General features: G+C 39.6%; 1 protein-coding gene across 9 annotated transcripts in view; it reads left to right on the forward strand.

Annotated features, from left to right (window-relative positions):
- LOC139809040 (esterase FE4-like) overlaps window positions 1-26,807 on the forward strand; it is a 282,671-nt gene that overhangs the window by 68,466 nt on the left and 187,398 nt on the right. For all 9 annotated transcript variants that reach the window (XM_071771673.1, XM_071771691.1, XM_071771698.1 and 6 more), the window contains one exon: window positions 15,509-15,797. In XM_071771673.1, the coding sequence (XP_071627774.1) occupies window positions 15,509-15,797 (289 nt within the window). The remainder of the gene's footprint in view (window positions 1-15,508; window positions 15,798-26,807) is intronic.

A 26,807-nucleotide genomic window follows, 5' to 3' on the forward strand; every position in this document is an offset into this window, starting at 1 on the left:
GTGTTGTCCGATTTTTTAATAAAAAACATCTCGGCTAATTCCCTCTTTCTAATCAGTTTTTCTTTGTGCATTATCTCTGGATTCCCCCAATCAAAGTCATGTCAACGGGATATTCGATGTTCTAACTACACTAACTACAGAGTATTTGCCAGCTGGTTTTCTGATATCCTTCTGGTGTTCTTTCAGACGCGTGCAAAGATGCCTTTTTGTTTGCCCTATATATATAGCATTACAATCTTTACACTTGATCTTGTATACGATTTCCGTTTGTTTCAGATCATCAATTTTATCTTTACCGCGTTTAATCAGGCAATCTAATTTTTTAGGAATTGTGAACAGAGACATAATATGGCACTTTCTCAGCGTGTGATTAATATTCTATATTAATATTCTAATATTAATATTCTATTGCATATAAAAATTGCAGTAAAGTGAGATCAGTGGACATGATCAGAAAACATGTGGACCTGATACTTAAAGTTTTTAATGATTATCATCCTAGACTCAAATTTACATACGAAATTGAAAATAACGGGTCTCTTAACTTCCTCGATACAACTGTCATTAGAAATGGCAATATTCTGCTAACGAATTGGTATCGAAAACAAACGTTCTCGGGAAGATATACAAACTTTTATTATACAAGTTGAATACCATCACAAGTCTAGTTGATCGTGCGATGCGATACTACTTTCTGATAAAAGATTCCATAGCAATAATATGAAAATAGTCAAAGACATCTTAAATAACAACAATTTTCCAAAACAAATTATTATAATAAACACATTTTAAATAGGTTACACCTCTTAAAAACATGTGATACTTCACATAACATCTCCACGAACAATAAAACAGACTTTGATTTAAAGAGGTGCATGCCGTTACCATACATAAAGGGTTTAAGCGAAAATATTAATCACACGCTGAGAAAGTGCCATATTACGTCTCTGTTCACAATTCCTAAAACATTAGGTTGCCTGATTAAACGCGGTAAAGATAAAATTGATGATCTGAAACAAACGGAAATCGTATACAAGATCAAGTGTAAAAATTGTAATGTTATATATATAGGGCAGATAAAAAGGCATCTTTGCACGCGTCTGAAAGAACACCAGAAGGATATCAGAAAACCAGCTGGCAAATACTCTGTAGTTAGTGTAGTTAGAACATCGAATATCCCGTTGACATGACTTTGATTGGGGGAATCCAGAGATAATGCACAAAGAAAAACTGATTAGAAAGAGGGAATTAGCCGAGATGTTTTTTATTAAAAAATCGGACAACACTATTAATATGCAAAATGACACGGAGAGTCTCAATGCTCTCTATGAACATATCATAAAGGAAACGTAATATCCCCTTCTCATCTACTTCCCTCTCTTTACTTCAGAAAAATTCGAAGCCAATGTTTATTGTTCTGTCCTTTCTTGTCAGTCGCAATTTCACCATCGCACGACAGGGACTCGTCCCTCCAATATAATACGGACAACGGAAATGTAGTTAAACTGTCTTTTATTTCTTGTAATTAACACTCCAATATGTAAGTTATTTTTATTTATATAATGTTTCTGGACTTATTCTGCTTGTCGCGTTCTACAAAATCTGATGTTTAGTTTTCAGATTCAGCATATTTTGGCAACTATGTCTAACTAAATAATATTTGTGAGTTATACACGCTTGAAAAGGACCGAATTTTGCGGTCGAAACGTAGCGTCTTTTAAATAATAAAATTGCCAGTTTGGTCGAACACAACTCCTATGCTGATTGTTAATTATTTACTGGCGACTAAAGTTCTCGGTTTTGTTTTTAAGTTAATACTTTTTACATACACAAGAAATTGTAATTTAATTAATTAATGATTTTAACTTCTAAATTGTAAAATCATTAAGCGATATGATAGTGTATCGCATCTGATCGCATCTAGTGTAAAAAGAAGCACGCGACAGTCAAGCCGCTAATATACGTAATACGTATTTCGTCTGCGAGGCTGACGACGCGCCGGTTCAAGAGAGAAAAAGAAAGAGCATAGCATGTTTGCTCCCTCTAGCTGGCCGAGGCTGGCCGAGCGCACATGTACACGGGGCGCTTGGCTTGTGTGCGTCAGCGTCACGTGACGCGATCCTATCCCCTCCAAAGCCTATCCCCTCCACAGGCTATGTAGCAGAGACCTAAACCTGGGATTTCTGGGGAGAGGTCCTCTCCTATCTCCTATTGCCTCCCGGAGGGCACGACGCTCATCGGCCCACGCTGGACAATGTTCCGCTTGTTCAATGAATCAAGCCGGCGTTCTCGCGCCGTTTTCGCGGGATCCGAGCTTGGTCCCGTGCCTTGGCCTCCCGCGGATCTTCCTTGCTGCGAGGCTTCCGTGGCGGCGCGAGCCGTCGTGGTCGTCCTCTTCGGCCGACTCTCTCAACCGCCTCGACGTCCTAACCTTGGAGCGCGATCTTGTTGCACGATTGCGTTCACGGTTATAAAGCGTGATTGCATTTGTGCGATCATCTCTTCGTTTCGTCCGCGTATATCTGGTGTCATGTGTGCGAGACTTATTATACAGCTTATTAGTACACTAATAAGGTGGATAAGACGTCAGATTTACAATCAAACAAATGCGCCTGGTTGCCGAAACCAGGATACATCCAATCCAATGTGTCCGGTTACTTCAACCAGAATGCAACTAACCAAATTTGTCTGGTTACTTTAATGAAAATTATGGATCGTTCATTTCTCACCAGACAGTCAGGTTGTTTCAACCAGATTTCCAATTAATTCAACCAAATTTTTTTTTCCGTGAATGTAATTTTTGCTTTTCACATTCATAGTGATTTCGTGAATTGGTTTCAGTCATATATAGGTAAATATTTTTATATTGTTAGTTTTTCAAGTACTTTTGATAAATCCAAAGCGATTTTGTGATTGCCTTACATTGTATTGGTGTCACGCCAGTCCGCGCAAAATAGCGTGTTTGGGGTGATGTGCAACATGATGTGAAATGTGTCGACATGCAAGGTCGCAACTTGTGACAACTGCGATTCAGATGATGAAAAATAAAGTTTTTGGGGTTTTTCCTTTCATTATATTAATTTTTAAGCGATAAATAAATAAGAAATCAAATAAAAAATGATTTTTTTTTTTTCAGGTCGATTACAACACAGTGAAATTTTTTGTTCACCAGATTTCGATTAATTTGTATTTAAGAAGCCCAAATTTAACATTTAAGTCGATTGATGTCGATATTCATGCATTTTTTACCTTAATTTTACCTGTGTTGCACATCATCCCAAAAAAATTTGAAAATGCTAAAACAGACGTTTTTTTTTGAAAACTCGAAAAATTTTTAGGAAAAATTTAAAATTTTGAAAATCTAATCACGCAGAATTGTAGTATTTTCCTTCCTCTACATTATACAGCCATGATATATTCAAGAATTTGATTTTTGGATATGTTTTCCGAGCAACGAGTGAACGTGTTGCACATTACCCCACACAACCCTAAAAATTTTGATATCTGACACAGGATTTTTGAGAATTTTTTCAGATTTTTGTAGCCATCGATAATGTTAGTTTAAAAAATTATAACTAAATCAATTTCATAAAAAAAAAAATCTTTAAAAAAATCTGAGTGCATGTTAGAGTAAGAATAATAACATAAAAAAATCATCGATCAAATCCAAGAGGTCGAGGGTCAAACCCAGGTTGATTTGGCATGAAATGCCCCATATGTAAGTCGCAACTTTGACGCAATGGACTTTACGTTAATCATTAATATCTTCTTAACCATAAGCAACACAAAAAATCCCTTTTAAGGGCTGAAAGTCCTAACAACATATTTAATTCTGATTGCGATTAAACGTCTCCGATACGTCACATATCGTAGTTATAATATGCCAAAATACACTAAAAATAGCCTATTTTTGCAACTTAACTGCAAATATCTCAAAATTGTGATGTGATAGAGCAATTTGGCAAATGGGGTCGTTCTCTGCGTCCAAAAGACTATCGAAGGCTCATTCTTGTGTTTTTTTTGTTGTACAATGTTATATTAAGATCATGAGAAAAATAAGTATAACATGGTCAGGTAAAAATACATTATTAGATATAAAAAAATCTAATAATATATGCAATTTAATATAATTATATATAATAAAATCTAAAATTTGGCGCTATATGATCTTATCTTTATATAATCATATTTATGGCTTGACCTTATTATATATGAGGGTAAATCTGGTCGAATATGAATATATAAACGTGGGCCAAACGAGTAGGCAATTGCAAACAAGAATCAAGGAGCATCGTAATCATATTAATTGGAGTACTCCGAATCATTCTGTCATAACTGAACACAGATTAGAATGGAATCATGATTTCGATTGGAATAACGTTGAAATCTTAGATAATGAATCCTATTGTGATAAACGTTTGATTTCGGAGATGATATGCATAAAAAGGCAGGCGAATGGTTTGAATTTACAGACCGATGCGGAGGGTTTACCGGACGCGTATTTAAATGTGATCGAGAGACTGTCTAAAATTTAGAACAACTTTATGCGAGGGTTTATTCCCTCCTCTGGTTTATACACCAGTCTCTATTATGTTAACCTTCCCACCTATGCCTCACTCATTCGCGACGTTTCGAACCGTGAAGTTTGTTGTTACAATGCGATATTCCGGTCTGCAATTGCTCTGTAAGTAAATCCATTAGTTATCTGATTTTAACATGGAATGCCTTTACCACATTGCGACTCCGTTTGATGGTACAGGTAGGGCTTTCGAATCTTTCTTACCCACCTAGTCTTTCAACCTGGCGAGATTATTTCTAAGATGCGAGAGATGTGGAGCGAGTGCTTACCGGCGTATCTGGAATTTCGGCAACGGTACATCCATAGAATTTCAATCCTGGTTTTTTTAATTTTTGACTGCGTCTTTTATACTTTGTTCGTCTATTGACTACGCCTTATACTTGACTTCTTTTTGATTATGCTTGTAAATCTTCGTATTTGACTTTATGTAACTTTTAACGCTGAAGAGGACACGAACAATGTGTCGAAACGTAAGTTAATATAGCTCGGTTTGCCCAGTGGCTCCCTCTATAAGAGGAGGGAGAAGACTCCCTCCCGCCTCCGGGGAAAGGCGAGGGGAGTGCCGGATTTTTACCGGCTAAAACCTTCGGGTGTCCTTCTCGGCGCGTTTTTGATGAGGAGGGGGGCCCCGGAAAACGCACTGATTCGTCCAGGACCCCCCTTGCGCCACGCCCGGTAACTGGGCGTCTATCCCGGGGCATTTGAAATGCCTCATGGCCTTTGTAAACCTGGCTCCGAGTGGCGGGTTGAAGGGACTGCCCCAACCCGCCACCCCTCGCGTTGAAGGGGTTATTGCGACGGGCGCGCGGTTACCCCGCCCGCGCGCCCGCGCCCTCCGTTACTAGTTCCCCTTCAATATGTGGAGAACTTGGCTTCTCGCAAATCCGATGACTCGCCTCCCGGTGAGGGGGGCAAGAACTAGCATAAAGGAGGGGGGAAGACAGAGCCGTCAGGTAGCGTAGCGACGGCGGTGCTTCCACCTCTAAGAGGTGGGGAGCGGGCCTCGAACCATAGATCGTAAGGCCCACGGCAACCGCGGCGCCTTAGCCGACGGGTGTACATCCCCCGCTCTTTGTCGTCATCTGTCCTCCTCGGTTGAGGAGGACGCTACGAGAGAACGACGACCGCCGCGTAAGCGCGGCAATCGCGGTCCCTCATCGTCGCTATCGCCGTCGGACGGGGAGCGGCAGCAGCAGAGGGGACGTCGCCGCCCGCGCGACGGCGCGGAGCACGCCGACGCAACGGCGGCGGGGACGACCGTCGTACCCGGTTTCTCGTCCCGTCGTTCCCGTTCCCACGACTACGTCGTAAGCGTAGTTGCAGCGGTGGTGGTGGCAGCGGTGGTGGCCGTCCACTGTTTTTACTGTCGGGAGGGGGGGTAACTTCCCACTTCTAACGCGTTCAGCCGCCTGCTTCTGCGACATAACTCGGCCGCAGAAGGAGGCGAACGCCTTTCACTTTTCCTCCCCCCGAAACCCAACCGCCGTTGGACAAAACTCCAGAGTGTCTAGCGCCGTGTCCGTCTCCTCCGGGCAGTGGTGGCAGCCGGTGGTGCGCTCCTTCCCGATGCGACACAGGTACTCCCCGAAACATCCGTGTCCGGTGAGCACCTGCGTTGCATGAAACGACAGTCCGCTACCCTTTCTTCCTACCCAGTCCCGTAAGACCGGCTAGACGGCTTCGCGTACCCTCCTCCCCGAAAAATGTGCCTCGAGTCGAGAATTCAGGAACATCTGGCGAGGAGGTCGATCGGCGGAATACCGGCGAGGGCCGTCACCCCCACGTGCGAGACGGTCCTGTACGCCCGGGCTGCCCGACTCGCGATGAGCCGTTGGACAGCCACGAGCTGTCTGCAGAGGGTGGGATCTTCTGCCACCCTCTCCGCCCATACGGGCGCTCCGTACAGCAGAACGGAGTGGACCGTCATCGCGTAGAAGCGACGCACGTGCCCGCCTGCGCCGCTCAGATTGGGCAGCAGTCTGGCGAAGCCATTGGCCATTGGCCTATCCGGTCTCTTCTCCGAATGGGGCGTGATCTCAAGTTGCGTCTGCAGCAGCGTTTGTTGCTGCTGCACTTGCGCCATCTGCGTCTGCACGCTCTGAATTTGCAGCTGTAGCTGCGTGTTGAGCTCGCGTAACGAGGTGAGGCTAACGATATCCGTCTTTTGCGCGGAAACCTTTTGTCTCAATTCATCCAACTCTAGGTCTCTGCCCGCTCCGGTCTCCGGATCCCTGATCTTCTGGATCAGTTAACCGGCTGCTGCCTCGTTGAGCGCCTTCCTCATTGTACCGCTCAAGTGCTTCAATCTCTCCGAAACCTTGTTGATACTACGCAGGCTCTCTATCATGAGGCCTGGTATCTCTACGGTTGGGGAGTATTTGAGTCTCTGAGCCTCCGTAGCCTCCAAGATTTTACGATTCCTGGAGAGGCTCGGCGGTATCGCGGGGTTCTCCAAGTCTCTCAGCATTCGCTGAACCTGGGCGAGCTCCCATTTGTTCTTCTGGAGTTCCTTCTCCAATCCTATGCCCGTGGAGACGGGGCGTCCTCGCCCCCTAAAAAGCTTTGCGCAGTGATCGCAGAGCTTTTCCTCCCCCGCAGACTCGAAATCTTGTTCGGGGGCGGGGCCGTTTTCATCGGCGTTGGTGTTGACTCGGTTGACGTTTACTTCTTTGCCACTTTCGTCCTCCGCCCGCCCACCCGGCCTAGTCCCCCCTCTTCGTCCGAGTCCTCGATGTTTATCGAGGGTCGCGTATCCACATCGATAGCAGCATTAGTCGACAGAGACGTGTCTTTTCTCGACTGTTTGACCGCGACCTGACGCGGGACGTAGACTACAAACGTGATCGTGTCGCTGCCGTGGCGGAAAGGTAGAGGATATTGGCGTGTCCAGCGCTAGGTGCCGTCCGGCGTTAGGGAAACTCCCCCTAAATAATTCTTATTTTTTTATGTATGTTTTATGTATGTTATGTATTTTGTTATGTAACTTTTATTGCGTTTCCCCGTAGGATTTACAATTTACAACACATTGGCGCTTTTTAAGGGACGTACCCAAACCCTTTACAAACTTTTTTTCCTTTTTGACCTGGCCATATGCGACCTTACATTTTTCTTATTTCCCTACCCTTCCTCCTCTCCCTTCGCCCTCTGCTTGTCCCATTCCGCTTCCTCCTCCTCTGCGTCCCTTTGCCTCCCCCTTTTCTATCCCGGTTCTCCCCTTCCGTCCTACTGTCATTTCTTCCCGTCCTCTTTGTCCTCGTCCGCGTCCATCAAAAACTTCTCCTCCATCTCTCTCGAAATCTCTTCCTTAGACATCTTTGCCCTCCTGCTTTCTTCCATTCTCTTTTCTAATCTCTTTTTCTTCTTCTTTGTCCGCCTCTTCTTTCTCCTTTTCTCTTTCCCTTACTCTTTTTCCTTGATCCTCTAACTCCCCTTTTCCTTCCATTCTTTCCCCTTCTATTTCCATCATCCATTCCTCTCCTCCCCTTTCCTTATCCAATACCCATCCCACCGCTTCCTGCCAACTTCCTCCTCCAGCTTTCCATCTTCTACATTTTTCCCATACGTGTTCCCACGTTTCTTCCCTGTATTTGCACAACCTACATTTCTTCTTCTTTTCCCCTTCCCAGTACCTGCTCTCTCTCATCTCGTTCGCTAACCTAAACCTCGCCACCCTTCTTTATCTGCTCTCACCCCATCCCTTCTTCAAATATCCCGGAATACCCCCTTCTTTTATTACCTTGTACCGCTTATTGTATTCTGATTTCTCGCTCCTCTCCCATCTCTCTTTCCTTTGCGTCTCCTTATTTCTTCCTAATAGTTTATGGTACCATTTGTCTCCATCTTCTCTCAGCCTTCCCAGTTCTTTTAACCCTACTCCTCTGTCTTCAAAGAAATTTTCTCTCTCCCGTTTTCAGCTTGTTCCAACTTTTCCTCCTTTCTACCTTCTTTTCAACTCTTCCCAACATAGCCTCGCCAGCTCACTTCCATTTCCCACCTCTAACTTTTTCTCGAATCTCCATGCCCTCATACCCGCCCTCCTTCTTAGCTTCTCCCTCTGCAGCTTTTTTCTAACAAGATATTACGGTGTTCTTCCATCTACTCCCAAACCATCTGATATACCTTTCCTCCAACCTTTCCATTCCTTCCCTCTCTCTCCATCCCCATATTTCTGCTCCATGTCCCAAAACCGTCCACACCAGCCTATCAAACAACCATAATCTTTTTCCCCAGTCTTTCCCAAATCTCCTCTTCCCTATGTTCCAAACCTTACCCATCACCGCGGCCGCCTTCTTGATCCTTTCCCTTACTTGCGCTTCCTGTCCTCCGTTTCTTCGAAACACGTAACCTAAATACCGAAATTTCCTTACCTCTCCTATTTCTTTTCCTTCCCATCTCCACCTTCTCTTACAATCCCTTCCTCCTCCTTTCCTAAACCTCATTATTTTTGTTTTCTCCACATTCAGCTCCAATCTCTTCCTACCTAAGTACCCTTCTAATCTTTCTAGCATGCTCCTTATTTGATCCTTATCCTCTGCGATTAGCACTACGTCATCGGCATACGCCAACGTATACACTCTCTTACCTCCTAGCATTATCCCTCCTTATTCAACCCTGCCCATTTTCTCTTCCATATCCGCTAGCATCACATTGAACAGTAACGGGCTCAACGGGCACCCCTACCTTACCCCCCAGAACACTTCTCCCATTTCGTTTCCCCCCTTTACCCTACTTTTTGTCTCCCTTAGAATCTCCTCCGTTTTTCTCACCAGTCCTTCCCTTATTCCCATTTCTCTCATAACTTTTATTAGTACCCCTCTATCCATCGAGTTAAATGCTGCCTTAAGATCCACGAAACATGCTATCAGTTTTCCCCCTTTTTTTCCAAACTTCTATTCATCAAGTAGTTCGGCACATAAATGTTATCTATAGTTCCCATTCCCCTTTTAAATCCTGTCTGGTTTTGCGGTACTATTCTCTTCCTCTCCAGCTCCTCCCTTAGCCTCTCCGCCAGAATGGCCGTATACACCTTATATAGCGACGGCATTATTGTCACCCCTCTATACTCCTCCGCCCTTTTTTCTTCCCCTTTCTTTACTATTGGTGCAATTATTCTCTTCTTGAAATTTTCCGGGCATCTTCCTCCCTTCCAAATCCTGTTGATAAACTTCCATGCCCAATTCTCCAACTCACTCCCTCCGCGCTTCGACACCTCGTTTGGTATCCCATCCCTTCCCATTGCCTTTCCGTTTTTTAACTTCCTTATTACCTTCCTCATTCCTTCTAGCTAATCTCCTCCTCCTTCTCTTCTTTTTTTTCCTCCGTCCCATCTTTCTTCCCCCTTCTCACTCTCCCCTTCACTCCTCCTAACAAATTCATAAAGTGCTCTTTCCATTCTTCTTCCTCTATCCCTTCCTCAATTTCCCTCCTTTTTCTTCTCTCCCTATTTACTATCTCCCATACCTCCGCCTCCCTCCTCGCTTACTCCGCTTTCCTTTCCCATCTCAGATTCTCTTCTTCCTTATTCCTCTTACATAATTTCATAAACTCCTTCCTTTTTTTTTGTATGCATTGCCTTCTTCTTTTTCCTTTCTCCATTCCCTCAACTTCTTCTTGCCTCTTTCTTTGCTTCTCTGCAATCCTTATTCCACCACCCCACCTTTTCCTTCTTATTTCCCTTCAACTCCTTTTTCACCCCTTTTATCGTCTCTACTATTCTTGTTTCCATTTCTTCCCATTCTTTATTTAACTCCTCCTCTTTTTTCTCTACTTCCCCAATTTTTTCTATGAACACCTTTATTCCTTTCTCGTTCCACACTCCCATGTTTTTTTCTTCCACCCTCTTTCTCTGTTTTTATCCTCGCTTTCCTTTCTTAAAACCATTTCCAAGGGATGGTGGTCTGAGTCTACTCTATCCCCCACCGTCATGTTCTCAATCTTTTTTTTTATTTTTCCTTCCTCTATAACATAGTCAATCACCGTATCTCCTCTTCCTCCCGTAAAAGTAAATTCTCCCTCCTCGTCTCCTCTCACATTCCCATTGAATATTTCCCATCCTCTCTCCTCCAAGCAATTTACCATCAACCTCCCCTCTCTATCCATCTTTTTATCTTTCGATTTTTTCTTCCTTCCAACTGCCCTCCCCCCTTTTTTTCCTTTATACTCCCACCTTCCTGTCCAGTCCTTGCATTAAAATCTCCTCCAATTATCGTAAACCTTCCTTCTACTTTTCTTTCCATTATGTATCTCAACTCCTGCAGGGTCTCCTCCATTCCCTCCTTCTTTGCATATACTCCTATAATATTCCAGTTCTCACCCCCTATCCTAACCTTCCCCACTACCAACCTCTCCCTATCGATTTCTATTTTTGTTCCCTTCTCTTTTAACCCTTTTCTCATTCCCATTATCATTCTATCGCTCTCTCTTTTTTATTCTTTCTCTTCGCCCATTGCACTCCCCATTCATACCCTTTTAGTAATCTTCCCCTTATTCTTTCCCAGCCTTTTTCTCCTATCTATGTCTTTATTATGACTATCACATCTTCTTTTTTCAGCCCATCCCAAAATTCCTTATCTTTATTTTCCAACCCTGTTACATTCCAGAACACTATCCTCCAATTCTTCCTCCTCCCCCCCTCTTCGTCTCCTCTGACTTCCGTATTGCTACTCTCCATCTCCTCCCCTATATCCTCGTCTCTTCTTATTCCCCCTCCTCCACTCTTACTCCTCTCTCTCTCTAACGTCACCTCTCCCCTCCTCCCTCTCTCCTCCGCTCTCCTTTCTTATATTTCCCTTTTCGCCCTTTAAAACTCCCTCTTCCACATCCCATCTCCATCATATGTTTTCCAATCTTATTCTCCCTGCTCTAATCCACACCCCCCTTCCTTCTCTTTTCTCTCTTCTCGCTATCTCTCTCAGTTTCCAATTCACCCTTCTTTTCTCCCATGTCAAATCCTCCGTGATTCTTTCCTTTCTACCCCTCAAACTCTTCTTTTTCTCCATCACCTCCCACTTTTGTTCTTCGTTCTCCAGTTTCATCAGCACCATTTCCCTTCCTTTTTCTGCATCCCCTTCTATTCTCTTCACCTCTATTGCCTTTACTTTAGCTCCTATTCCTTCCAATAATTTTTCTGCCTCTTCTCTCTTCTCTCCTTCTCTTACTTCCAGCCCCCTTATCATTATATTTCTTCTTCTTTTCTCCTTTCCCTTTTTTTCCATCCTTCTCTCCAGCTCTCTCATTCTCCCCTCCACCTCCTCTCTTCCGTTTCTTACCTCCTCCTTTTTCTCCTCCTTTTTCTCTTCTATTTTCTCCTCCAATCTTTTTAACTTTTCTTCCACTTTCTCCTTCTGCTTTTTTATCTCTTCCCTCTCCTCTCTCCATCTCTTCTCCTGATCCCCGAACTCTCTTCTCAGTTTCTCTATCTCTTCTCTCATCCTCCTACCCTGCTCCTTGAAGCCCTCCCTTAGCTCTTCTCTCATGGCCCTGAAGTCATTTCTTATTTCTCCCATTATCTCCCTCAGCTCCTTCACACCTATCTTCGACTCTTTTTTAGGAGATCTTGCCGTCTTGTTACTTCTCTCAAAAATCTTAAAAATATCATTCTTCTCTTCTCCCCCATTCTTTTCTAGTTCCTCTCTTTTTCTTTTCCATAACTCTTCTAAATTTCCCGTGCCCCCTCTACTATTTCTATCCTTTTCTTTTACTTTATCTATGGCTGCGTTTTGCCGAACCTCTGCTTAGCTAAGCGCAAAGTAGCAATTGAATGTGATTGGTTTTTACCTTTGAATCCAACCAATTACACTTAATTGCTACTTTGCGCTTAGCTAAGCAGAGGTTCGGCAAAACGCAGCTGCTCGGGAGGGTGTGAGTCGCCCCTGATTTGCGAATGTCCTATGGCGTGGAAACTCTCGAAGGACCAGAGGGACCGTTCCCTCACGAGATGAAATGCAATGCAACGAGCAAACGATTATTATAAGCGACTCACTGTTTCGTTGCCCGTCCCTTTTTGTAGCGGGTTTCTCTCTCTCCTTCCTCCGGTCTCGTCCTTCTGGTGGCTGGCGAGATCTTAGGCGTGCAAGCGTGCAGCAAACGGAGAAGCAATGCAAGCAAGAGAGCGGCAGGCAGGCAGGCAGAGCACAACAAAATCATCGTTTGCAAGCGACACGAAATGTGATGTCCATGCACGAAGGTCGACTGCTCCGATCGGGTCCGAAACTTGGGCGAGCGTTACTCCGATCGTGTCCGTCGTGATTTGCGTCTTGACTCGACTCTCTCTGATACGTGATTGAGCTCCGGCACTCTTCGGCTCGCGCACCTGCGAAGTACGGCCGGAGCGAGTACCAATCTCCCAAATAATTAGGCGGGCCACCCGCAGGCGGGCAGCACGAGTCGGGTGAGTCGCGCAAGTATTTACCGCGGTCCGCTAACGTTTCGCGCGAGTCATCGAACCCGTGATTGATTGTATCGATGGTACTACTCGCCGTAGTACCCGCTTGATTTAGTACGGTTAAAGCGATCAATGACAAATATGCAACTTAATCCTACGTAAGCTAACATCAACTATATACAACTTAATGATACGGGAGCTAAACGACTATATACAGGCGAGCGCCAAACATGCCGCCCACCAAAATACAACGCTTTGTATTTTACGATTCCACATCTGCGGCCCGAGGTAGGGTGCCCATCGGCAAGGGGCACAAGATCGAGCCGTCCGCCACCCGGACCATGGCGACACGCGGGACTCCATCGCTACCCAAATGTAGCGCTTCCGCACGACCGCGCTTCCAGCGCAAGGGGGACGCGTTATCGTCTTTGCCTCGAAGGTCAATCCCGAGTGGATGAACCTACCGCCCACCCTGATAATACCCGTTGGGTCCAGAAAGGCGCGAGCTTGAGAAGAGGCTTGGGTAGTCTCTTCCGTTTCTGATTCGATCGATCTCTTCGCGACAGGATTCCGATTGTACGAGTTTTACTATAACTAATAACGCCGAATGCGTTTCGAGTCGATCCACGGCCGAGGTCGCGGGCACCGGCTTGGCCCTGGATCAACTAGTAAAGTTTAGGAGATATTGGATACGAAACAACGAAGCGACCCGAATGATCGCGATAAGGGGTTGGTCCAACGGATCGAAATAAGGGCGCGCGTGTGAGCGACACTCGTTTACGACCTCCGGATGAGGTCTGGCCGTTAGGTGACACCCGAAAACACTAATTGTAAGATAAAGCTTTCTTTCGTTAAGAATTTCCTGAGATATTTTAAATTTTGTCATGACATTTTTAATAGACCCTTTTTGTTACACCCTGTATAACCAGCAAATAATTCTTATTAATTAAAGTAAAAAATGTAAAGTCTAATAATTCTTATTCAATTTGGTAATTATTTATGCAAGTCTCTAAATAACTTCAACAAAAATTTTTAATGTAATCCAGCTATTAAATAATATAATCAAATTGAGAATTTTTTTCACTTTTGTTTATCTATCATTTATAAGCTTATAATGTACGAAATAACTTATATTTCTGTGATCGTCTTTTGTATTTTAGATATAAGGCGAATTAATGAAAATGCTTTTATAACAAATAACTAACATTTTTTTGTTTATAAAAAAAATATTTATTTTCTGCAAATTATATCTTTAAGTTATTTTTATATAATTATATCAAAGATATTTAATTAAATATCTTTAATTTTCTATGTGTAAATAAATTCATATTTATATATTGAAATATCACACTAGATGACGAATATCGATCATCAAACATTTAATTTATTATAGTTAAACAAGGCCAGATATCGTCAGACCTGAACAGTTTTCGATCAAACACAATCTCAGTTCGACTTATATCTGGATAGATATGGTCAGAGATAATGTATTTTGGATCGCATTCGAGAATAGATATGATTATATCTAAACAGATACATTCAGATCTGGACTGTTTCGATAAAATTCAATCACATATATGGTTCGATTGGAGTAGATATGGTCCGATCTGAGCCGTCGAAAACCAGATTACACCTCATACATAGTTATATATAGTTATATATGAACATATATGATCAGATCTACGCAGATATGAGAAGTCATATCTGACCAGATAAAATTTGATCTGCTGAGATATAATTTGATCTAGCCAGATGCAATGCTTTTTTCCCGGGTTTACAAGAAACAGACCGTCTATATATCTGTATATTATAAACATTAAATCTTATTTATTTTACCGTAGTAAACGAAACAATACGTCGCTGAACCACGTGATTTAGTTAGCCAATCAGACCATTTCCTCAATGTCGCTTCTCTATTATTTATATATGACAGATCTGTTGTTATATATAAGATCAATTCGAATATGATTACATAAAGATATGATCATATTGCGCCAAATTTCGGATCTGATTATATATAATAATCATATAAAATTCATATAAAATTATATATTTTTATATCTAATAATATATTGTTACATCTAACCATATTATACCTGTTTTTTTCTCGGATGGGCGGAGGAGGGTCAGAACTTCGTTGTTTATTAAAAAGTTGTTAACAAAAGAAGATTCATAAATAAAACATAATTTTCGTTCGTTGATATACACAGAAACCCCCGCTTACGCATATGTTGTTTCTATATAAGCAAACAAAAATTATGTTTTATTTATGAAAGTTCTTTTGTCAATTACTTTTTAATAAACAACAAGCGACGGATAAAATCTTTTAAAGGTCAGGAGAATGCCCTTGATAACATATATGTCAGGCTTGAAATCGGTGAGAGGTCGCCGTTAATATGCATAATTACCAAAGAATAGGCTGTAGCATCTTGCTCATATTAAAGGATATTTCGGAAGAGTATACTTGGCTCGTGTTTCTTGATTCTTTTACATATTGTTCACATATTAAGTTAGCTCATAATTCAAAAACAATTTTTTATTTTTAGGACCCGGTACCGCCGGAACCATGGTCTGGCGACAGAGATGCTTTTAAATATGGAAACGTTGCTGTTCAACTTGATATCTTTAGCCGTGAAATAATTGGCGATGAAGATTGTTTGTATCTTAACGTATATACCACGGATCTTAACCCTGCGGAGAAACGGGCTGTGATGGTATGGATACACGGGGGCGGTTTTTTTACGGGAAGTGGCAATGCAATCATATATGGTCCTGATTATATCGTCCAAAAAGATGTGGTTCTGGTTACTTTAAATTATAGATTAGGTGTTCTTGGTAAGTTACTCAAATTCAATCTATAAATCACTGCATATCACACGCTCCTATTTTTTTCTTAAACATTTTAAATTTTTGTTTTAAATGAATCGCTTACAATAGATAGTCACTTTACTGCTCTCCTATAAAATTACCAGAATTTCTGCTTACATTTATGTCGCAATATAAAAACAGTTTTACACATACTAATTAGATATTAGATAAATCTGTTGGTCGGTAAATCTCATTTAGTTCTTGAAGTTGCATTTTGTTGAAGTTGCATTTGGATTATATTATAAAGACGCGTACGTAAAAAACCGATCGTCTGAATATTGTACATATAGCTCACCACGCGGTCGATAGAGTTAATCCGTAAATTCAAATAAGTCTATTATATAGATATGTAAGAACTTTGCGTTTATTACTAATATTTATTGTGTTGTTCAATACTGATTTAATAACAATACTGTATGAGTTATGAGATAATAACGTTTACATGTAGAGTCATATCTGTTACATTTTAATGTTCACTGTGACTGATTTTATATCGATTGAATGATTAAACCGTTAAATTTAAATAGTGCACTGCATTTGTCGTTTAAATTTCAACAGGTTATGGGCCCAGAACCGTATAGAAATAATAAAGTCGATATATTAGTAAAGTCTATAAAAATAAAATCAGATACTAGCCCAGGAATGCGCAGAAATAATAAAGTTGATATAGAGAAATTTTATAAATATAAAATATAGATATTGAGCAATAACAATACGTAGAAAAGGGCACTAAAGCAGAATAAAAAAATACAAGGTTATAAAGGACGTATAGAGAAATAGATTGCTTAAAAACGTTTTTTGTTTTTTGAATTTGATATCTAAAAGGATTAAAAATAAAAATAATTAAATTAAATTAATACTGCTATAGAAAATGTTTCTGTAATGTGAATGAAATAATTAAAAAAAAACTAAAACGCGGAATATATATATATATATACACATATCTCGGGAAAAAAACTCTTATTTATTCATATTAGTTTATATTAGTAGAAATATGATATGTGAGAATATATAATTATATATGACCATATATGACCATATATGATTATATACTCGGGAAAAAATACCTCTTATTTGTTCATATTAGTAAATATATAATTATATATGGTCATATAAGAAATGGAAATATAATCTTGAACAATATTATATGGCTAAATCTCTTTAAGTATAACTTTATATAGTCATATATGGTTTTATATACTAGTATATTATCATGTGTGATCATGTAAAAGTATATTTATAAGTTTAAAGATAATCATATATGAATATATAGGAGAGACCGGGGCTAACTCGACATCGGGACAAACTTGACACTAGACTTTTTGCTAATTTAAATTTATCGTAGAAACTTGCCTTTCCTACTGTAAATGCGTCTTTATGTGCCAGTATTATCAACGGGATTTGATGACATTCTGAGTTATGGTGTAATTTTTAGCGCGACATAAGCGTTTTTGATGGTGAAAAGTAATTTTTCTGATCTCTTGAAAATTTCTGCTCTTTCATCGAGCTTTACTCTTGCAAACCTATATGTAAGTGATTTTCATGGAAAATTTGATGCTCTATATGAATCCGATAATTGTTTTTGGATATTTTCAAAATTTTCATGTTTTTAAAGTGACAAAAGTAAAAAACAACGTCCGGGGCAAAGTCAACACCACGCCGTTTCGTCGGTTCCCAGTAACAAACGATGCTTGTCATGCAGCCGTATGGCTCATGACAAATGTATGCGCACGTCCGATCGCGAGTTTACCTGCATTAATTGTTTTTCAGACATGAGTTTAGATGAAGATAATTGAAAGTTCAATAATTTTTGTTCTCATTATTTCAAATAATTATTCTAGCTACTTTATTCCGAATTTTTGTACTTTTTAAATACACAATAAACAATGTATTTTTATTTTCAGACAGTATAAAAAATAAGTTCCAGATCCAATTGTGTCGATCAGACAAAGTGTTGAGTTTGCCCCAGCGGGGTGTCGAGTTTGCTCCGGCATTTTTCAATTCGAAAATTTGTCTTCGCGTCACTTTTCCTTTCCTGGCGGCAAAACAAAGCGACGTACAGCAAAACTTTCTGAATCAATTTTGTACCTGAAGGAACACTCTTTAAATATATACCATTAAATTTGCCTAAAAATTTTAATTAAATATTAAAAATTGCTTTTGAAAAAATAGTGTCGAGTTAGCTCCGGTCTCCCCTACTCTATAATGGATCTATCCATATAAATTTGTATAACTGTTATAAATATTCTTCTAGTATATTATTTTACTTGACAATATCAAATTAATATAAAATATATTATTTTTAGTTTCAGTTTACACAATTGCGTTTTAAGTCCAATACAAAGTCCATATTAGCACGCAGTGCCAATTTAAAAAACTGAAACATGTATTTAATAATATAATTGATATTGTGAAATATTATTAAGCATCAAAATCCGCTTCGACCAAAAACGGCACTTCTCATTGCTTATATGTTATTTTAAGTTTGTTTTTCTAATTTTGCATAAGATACTTAATTTCTTTAATTGACATATTAATTTTTATTAAATATTTTCGTAAACAGTGAAATTACCAGTAATAATTCGTGAAAAAAACTGTTATATAATATGTATTATAGGTCTTATAAACAAATATCGTATTAATCGTATTATTTTGCAAACATACCTTATAATTTAAACTGAAAATAATATAATCGCATATGAAATGATATAGTCATATAAGATTATATATGATCAAATCAGAATATTGCATCTCAAAGTATCCGATAGATGGCATTCGATGTGATCTGTTTCTCGTATTTAAAATTTGACACACAGTGTTATAAGAACGGCATCAAAAAGACACGTACGACACTGTCTCGCGCTATTCTCGCGCGACGCTGTCTCGGAGCGACACAATTTTTGTATCAGTTATATCGTGAAGTCCACTCTTACATTTTAAGATATATAACAATTTTCTAAAACCTATTTAAATATATATGTCTTTATATATAATCTTATATAATCATATATGACCATATAAACTCTTATCAGGCCAAAATTCATATATGATAAGATAGCTTCTTATATGAGCATATAAGACCGCTTCTTATATGAACATATAAGATATTATAAGGGTTTTTTTTCTGGGTATATGTGTGTATATATATATATATAATATATAGATAACATATAATATATATATATATATATATATATATATATATATATATATAGATAATATACTTAAAAAAAAGAGATTTATTGTAAAAGGTTAAGTTACGTAAACAGTAAGACTTAAATATTGTTAAAATGGCAAAAGTGTGTGTGTGTATTTAATGAAGATGTTACAAACATCGATAAGCTTGCAAATGTAGAGGATTATCCTTTATGGAAATTTCTAATGAAAATATTATTTCGAGCTAATAATCTATTTAAGATAGTGACTTTAGATAAACCGGTAGCTGAACGTGATGAAAAATAAAAAAAGGAAGATGCTATTGCGCAGAAGACTATTATTACAACGATGGACAAGAGGCCACTTTTACATTTGATGAACTGCAAGACTGCATTTGAAATGTAGACGAAGATAAAAATAATATTTGAGAGGGATAATGAGCAGCAGAAATGCAATCTATTGCAAAACTTTTATGGATTTTTTATGATAAAGGAACAAAAATGGCAACGTACATAAGTAAACTGAAGAATCTTGCATACAGACTTAAAGCCATGGATGTAGAGATAAGCGACACAATGATAGTGTCGAAGGTACCTACTTGCTACGCTACCTGAAGATTATGCATATTTTGCTAGTGCATGGGATTCCACGGAAGTTGTTAATAAAACTTTAGAAATGAGGATAAACGTCAGGAATCAAGAAGAGAAAGGAGTAGCATTTAAAGCAGAAGGAAGAAAATGCTTTAAGTGTAATAAAATGGGACATATTGCTAAAGATTGCAAAGTGAAATTAAATAATGGAGGAAAACAGGTAAGATGTTTTTGTTGCAATAAAACAAGACATGTAGAAAAATTTTGCAGGATTAAAAAGCAGACGAAGACTGGAAAAGGATGCAGTATTTGTAAGAAGAATATTTGTAAAAAGAATCACACTGAAAAGGTATGTTATTTTAGAAAAAATAAAGACAAGAAGAATGAAGATGAAGATAAAGTAACTTTTCTGACGTCGAAAATAAGAAAGTATGAAGATGAAAATAAGACATCTCTATGGATTGTTGATTCAGGAGCAACATCTAATATGACGAATAAATGTGAGATTATAATAAATTATAAGAAGATAAATATTAAAATAGAAGTTGCTAAAATAAACGAATCTATGACAGCTTGTTAATGTGCTCGTGTGTGTATGAAATAAAGTGGACTGTATATATATTAATTGGTCTTTAATGATAATTCACTTCAGACTGTTATTAGAAACTACTGCTGTCCGCAATGTTGTACATGCCTCAATGGCGACGACTCGACTACTACTACTACGGAAACGCGACAAAGTAACGCCACCTAGTATCTTCCGGAAGGCGCACTAGCGCTTTTGATATACGCGGTTTATATAACTGACCTTTTCACTAACATACCGCGCGCCTTGATAACTTATAGTTTTCAAAATTCGCTTTAATCTATGCAGTACTGACAAACAAAATATAATTAATTAAAATAAACATTAGTCGGATACTATTATTACTATGACGATGAAGCATTATCATCATTGCAATGATACTCTTCTAATGGAAGAACACAAAGTATGATAGCAGGCCGCTTATACGACCCAGATGCGGTTTTGATGACAGCCGCTCTAACAATATCGTCGGCTCCAGGAAATATCTCTTGTACTCTTCCCAGAATCCATTTTAATGGCGGAAGTCCATCCTCCTTGCATAAGACTAATTGACCTACTTTAATCTGCGGCCCCTTATTATTATAGCTTTCCACTTAATGCATCACCGATCAAGAAGTGACCGGGTGATAGGTAATCCAGATTATTCGGATCCTCAGATAACCCCGTTAAGGGCCTTGAGTTTAAGATCGACTCTATTTGTGCCACTAACGTAGACGCCTCTTCAAACGTCATCGCTGTTTCAGTTGCCACTTTGTAGAAATGCCTTTTGAATGATTTCACGTTGGACTCCCACAAACCACCGAAATGTGGCAAACGTGCCGGTATAAAATGCCATCTTATGCCATCTGAAGCAGTCCTACCGATAATGATGCCTTGTTCCTGGATAAATAAAGCCCTGAGTTCTTCCAGCTCTCAATTGGCCCCTACAAAGTTAGTGCCGTTATCGGTATACACGTCTGATGGCCTTCCTCTGCGACTAATAAAGCGGTTAAAAGCGTTAAGAAAAGTGTCTGTAGTCAGCTCCGAAACCACTTCTAGATGCACCGCTTTGACAGCCATACAAACAAATACTGCGATGTAAGCTTTAACTCGCTTTGCTCCCCTTCGTCTTCCCTCACATAAGAAAATAGGTCCGCAAAAGTCTATGCCCGTACTGGCAAATGGTCTCGAAAGTTTTACTCGTTCAATAGGTAAGTTTCCCATGATTTGCTCCGATGAGCGTGGCTTTGACCTGAAACAAATAATGCACTGACAAATCAATTTTCTGACCGTCCCGCGCGCCCTGAGAGGCCAATAGGATTGGCGAACAGCTGCTATAGCGTTGCGTCCGCTCATGCATGAAATTTCTTTTATGCTCATGCTGTATAATTATCTCCGTGAATTTTGAATGATGAGGAAGCATCAGTGGATACTTTGTCTTGTACTGCAACTCTGCATGCCTTAGTCTACCCCCGACTCGCAAAAGACCTCTGTCGTCTATGAATGGGTTGAGACTCTTCAAGTCACTGTTGTTCGGAATACTTTTGCCATTTTGCAAAGCAACTATTTCCTTGTTGAATGCCGAACGTTGTTCCATTTTTATTAGGCACTCCTTGGCGTAATTCAGCTCGGACATCAATGATTACAATGATTCTAACTCATTCTTCTTTCTGCAGAGCTGTATGAATCTTATACACGTAGCTGTAACTCGAACGAGTTTTATGAATGATGAGAATCTGTTTATCCAGTTCTCCTCGGGTTCGTCAACTGTTGCAATTGTAACTGTTATGCTCTGCTCCTCTGGGTCTTCTTCAACTGGTACTTCCAACTTAGACATTTGATCGACGTCATAGCTAATCGGATCTTGCAGCCATGTAGGCCCTTTCCATCAAAGTCGGCAATTTTGTAGTTCCTTTGAATTATATTCTCTTGAGACCAAGTCCGCAAGATTTTCCTTGGTGCCCACGTGAGACCAATCTTCTATTGAAGAAAACTCCTGGATTTCTCCTACTCGATGTGCAACGAATATTGGTAATTTCTTGTTGATCGCTTTTATCCAGTGTAAGACTATAGATGCATCTGTCCGATAAAACGTTCTGTGGATCTTGATACGTAACGCCTTTTTAACCTTTTTCATTAGTTGAACCAATAATTGTGCTGCACATAACTCCAATCGTGGAATGGATATTATCTTGATAGGAGCTACTCTAGATTTTGCACACAATAAATGCACTTGAATGCTGGCTTGTTTATCACTGCAGCGTACATAAATGCATGCTCCGTACGTACTCTCGCTGGCATCGCAAAATCCATGTAGTTGTATATCCATATCCGGACTGCAATCAAATACTCTGCGCTGAACTTCAAAACCATCCAACTCTTTCATATGCGCGATATACTCCGTCCATTTAGAAGATATGTCATGTGGCAACTCTTCGTCCCAATCAATCTTTAGCTTCCACAAGGTTTGCATTAGGATTTTTGCGGTGATTAACACTGGTGCCAATAATCCAAGCTGATCAAATATTTGTGCAATATTTGACAGAATCGATCTTTTTGTATGCGTCGTAGATGATTTTATTTGGATAGAGTATTGAAAAGTGTTAAAATCTTGAGTTATTTTCAGCAAACTTGAGAGGTAGATAGATTATCAACTCGAATAACTAGTTCAGATATACAATGTTACTTTATTATTAAGAACAAAAAGTTAGAAACTCAAACAGGGCAAATGAAGTTCGTTGGCACGCAAAATTAATACAATTGATAATACGCAGTTATACAAAGCTCTCTGTACTTATCTCGCAAGGCCTTACGATCCGCTCGCACGCACAGTTCGCACCAGAGAGAAAGAGGAACGGGAAGCATCAAATCGCGAGACCCCGAGACAGGCCCACTATTGCCACCTGTCACCTTTCCTGTTCTTTAGACACGCGCAACACGACTATTGCTAACTGATATACTACAGAGAGCTCCACAAAGAACAGAATACAGCTTGCTCAAAATTACATTTTTTAACACTCTCTCTTAATTTTGCGCAGGCTGATTTAGCAAACTTTTCTTACAATTATTAAACTTTTCTACATTTAACGGTTTAGTGAGTATATCAGCTATTTGATCGTTAGTTGGACAATATTTAAGTCTTACGGTGTTGTGTTTAACTAATTCGTGTACAAATTTATATTTTACATCAATGTGCTTCGACCGCTTATTCACAATTCCGTTGGTCATCAGCATCATTGCGCTCTGATTATCTATATTTAATTCAACTAAAATTTCTTCACCTAAAAGCTCTTCTAGCAAGGCTTTTAAGTACAAAAGTTCCTTACAGCATTCTGCTGCAGCCACATACTCTGCCTCAGTACTAGACAACGCTATAATTGGCTGTCTTCGAGAACACCAGCTTATCGAACCACCAGCATAAAATATGGCATATCCCGTTGTGCTTCGTCTAGTTTCTTGGTCACCAGCATAATCCGAATCACAATACGCTACGAGTAGATTGGCTTTTCCATTGCTGCATAATGTGATTCCTTCTTCCATATGTCCTTTCAGATACTTTAGGATATGTCTGACATCATTTACGTTTTCTTGTGTGTAACTTTCTATATGTTTGCTACAAAAATTAACTCCATACGAGATATCTGGTCTTGTCTTTGATGACAGATACAGTAGGCTCCCCACCACTTCTCTATATAGGTAGTTTATATTTTTGAGTTCGGTTTGATTTCCGTCTCCTTTGAGTATTGGAACTTTTACAGGCTTCGCATTGTCCATTCCATACTGTTTCAGCATTCCTTTTATATACTCAGTTTGGGTCAGTTTTATTTGTTCTTCTTCTCTTGTTATCTCAAATCCTACAAATGTTTCCGGATTGTTTACTGCCGTCATCTTAAACTCCAAATTCAGTTCCTTGATTATTTGTTTTAGATCTTGCAGGTTTTTACCCATTAGGTAACCATCATCCACATACACTCCTAGAATCAGTTCGCCTGTTTTGATGAACAGGCACTGTTCACTTTCGAGCGGCTTAAATCCTTTTACTACTAGTCTGGCTTTATACGTCCCGTTTTGTTTTATTTTAAATATCCATTTTCCGTGCAGGGGTTTTTGTGTTCCCAATCGTTTGGTATCTACCAAGTCCCACGTATTATTCTACTTTAGTGATTTCTTCTCTTCGTTTATTGCTTCCATCCATCTGTTTCTGTCTGACCCCGTAATTGCTTCTTTGTACGTCAAGAACACACATTCGCCATATTTCTCGGGACGTTTTGTTTTTCTTTGTGATTTTCTTATTTCTGTTTCTAAATTTCGTTCTTCCTGGTTTTCTTCCGTTTCCGTGTCTTCTTCATCTTCCTGTTGTTGTCCTCTTGTTTCTTCATCGTCAGTCTCTTCCTTTTCTTCTGTGACTTTTTCATACTCTTCTTCTTGTTCTTCATCTTCTTCCAGTAGAGTCAGTCTGGTTCCTTTTAATTTTGCTTTTTCCAAGTTTTCCAGTTTCTTGTCTTCAAACTTGACATTTCTCGCTACTGTTCAACAATTTTTCTTTTTTCGGTGTCCCACAATCTGTATCCTGTGGGCGCATAGCCGACAAATGTTAATTTCTTGCTTCTCTTGTCCAACTTCTTCAATGGCCCCATCACTTTCGTGAATGCTTCGCAACCGAACATTTGTAGGGATTTTACATTTGGTTTCCGTTTCTCCCACATTTCATACGGAGTTTTCTGTAATGATTCCGTGGGAGATCTATTAAGCAAATAAACAGAGGTGTACAGAGCCTCACCCCACATTTTTTTGTTTAACTCCGAGTCAAACAGGAGTGCTCTTACTTTCTCCATCAAGGTCCTGTTCAATCTCTCGGCTCTTCCATTCAGTTGCGGTGTATATGGAACTGTATTATCTATTTGTATGCCTTTTGTTTTACACCACTTTGTAACTTGTTCATTTATATACTCTCTCCCATTGTCGCATCTAATTTTTGAGACTCTTGTGTTCCAGTGAGCCTCCACCTTTTCTATATGTTCTTTTATCTTATCCGGAATCTCGTGCTTATTTTGTATTAAGAAAGCCATAGTATAATGCGTGTAGTCATCTAGGAATGTCAGAAAGTATCTTTTTCTATCCCACGTAGAAGGTTCCACTGGACCACATAGATCCGTATGAATAATTTGCAGCGGCCTTTTAGCTCTATTCCTCGACTCGCCAAATTTATTTCTTGATTGCTTCGCTTCTTGACATACCGCACATATTGTCTCCTCTTCTTCCATGTCTTCTGATGTCAAATTTAATCCTTCGCACATTTGCGTCAGTTTCTTCAGATTTCCATAGCTCAGATGGCCTAGCTTTTTATGCCACATTTTAGTACTACTATTCATGTTCTCTGTCAAGAATGAATCTTGTTTTATTTCAGTTTTCAGTTTTACCTGAAACAAACCATTAGATAATTTTTGTCCCTTCATTATCGTTTTATCTTCGTGGCTTATTTCTACTTCATTCCCTGAAAACAGAACTTTACCACCATTTTTAGTTATCGCATTTACCGACAGAAGATTCGCACTCAGTTCAGGAATATACAGCACGTTTTTGAGCCTGCAGTTCTCGAACTCTATTTCTCCGCATCCTCTTGCCGTCATTGACTCAGAAGACTTCGCTATTCCAATCACCGAGCTCATTTTCTTCATTTGTTGTATAGCGTTTTTGTTTGTCATGTTTGATGTACAGCCGGAGTCCACTATCCATGTGTCAGCAGCATTCATATCAGCCGTCAAGAAAGCTACTTTACTTTCTTCTTTTTTGCCACTTCTTTCTCTGAAATAACAATTCTTTTCACTGTGGTTAGTTTTCTTACAGATACTGCACCTCTGATTACCTGACGCCTCTGGACACGTCTTCGCAATATGTCCCGTTTTATCACATTTGAAACATCGTACTTGTCTTCTTTCAGCAGTTCCTTTAGTGCACGATTTTGTCAAGTGTCCCGTTTTATTGCATTTAAAGCACTTTCTATTAGTGGTCTTAAACGCTACTGCTTTTTCCTGCACCTCCTTCAAGTTATTTCTTGTTTCTTCCGCTATCAGTCTTGCAGTGAGGTTTTCCAGTGTCTTTTCCGCCTGTCCCGTCGACTCCCACGCACTCGCAAAGTATTTATATTCTTCAGGCAGTGTGGCTAATATCTTTGAGACTATCATTTTATCATTAAGTTTAGTATCTAACGCGTTCAACCTAAAAGCTAAGTTTCTTAATTTACTTATGTATGTAGCAATATCTATATCTTTAGTATATGTTGTGCTATAGAATTCTTGAAGTAAATTACATCTTTGTTGTTCAAAATCCCTTTCATATATACTGCAAATTTTTACCCACATTTCACGCGCGCTTTTACAATCTAACACATGCAGCAACGGTTTCCTATCCAGCGTTGTAATTATTAATTTTTGTGCAGTCGCGTCTTTCTTTTTCCACGGAGTTCTTTCAATCTCCGGTGTATTTTGTGTTACTATCTCGTCTAACTCATTCGCTTTAAACATTATACCTATTTGAAACTTCCAAATTTGAAAATTTTCCGCGTCGGTTAACTTTTCGATATGTACGCTATCTTTTGTGAGCGACTTTGCCATTTCGATTTTAAGGTTGTTATTTTATCTCTGTCTTATGTGTGTATGTTCTCTC

The sequence above is a fragment of the Temnothorax longispinosus genome, chromosome 1 (genome assembly GCF_030848805.1).
Source record: "Temnothorax longispinosus isolate EJ_2023e chromosome 1, Tlon_JGU_v1, whole genome shotgun sequence".
NCBI lineage: Eukaryota > Metazoa > Arthropoda > Insecta > Hymenoptera > Formicidae > Temnothorax > Temnothorax longispinosus.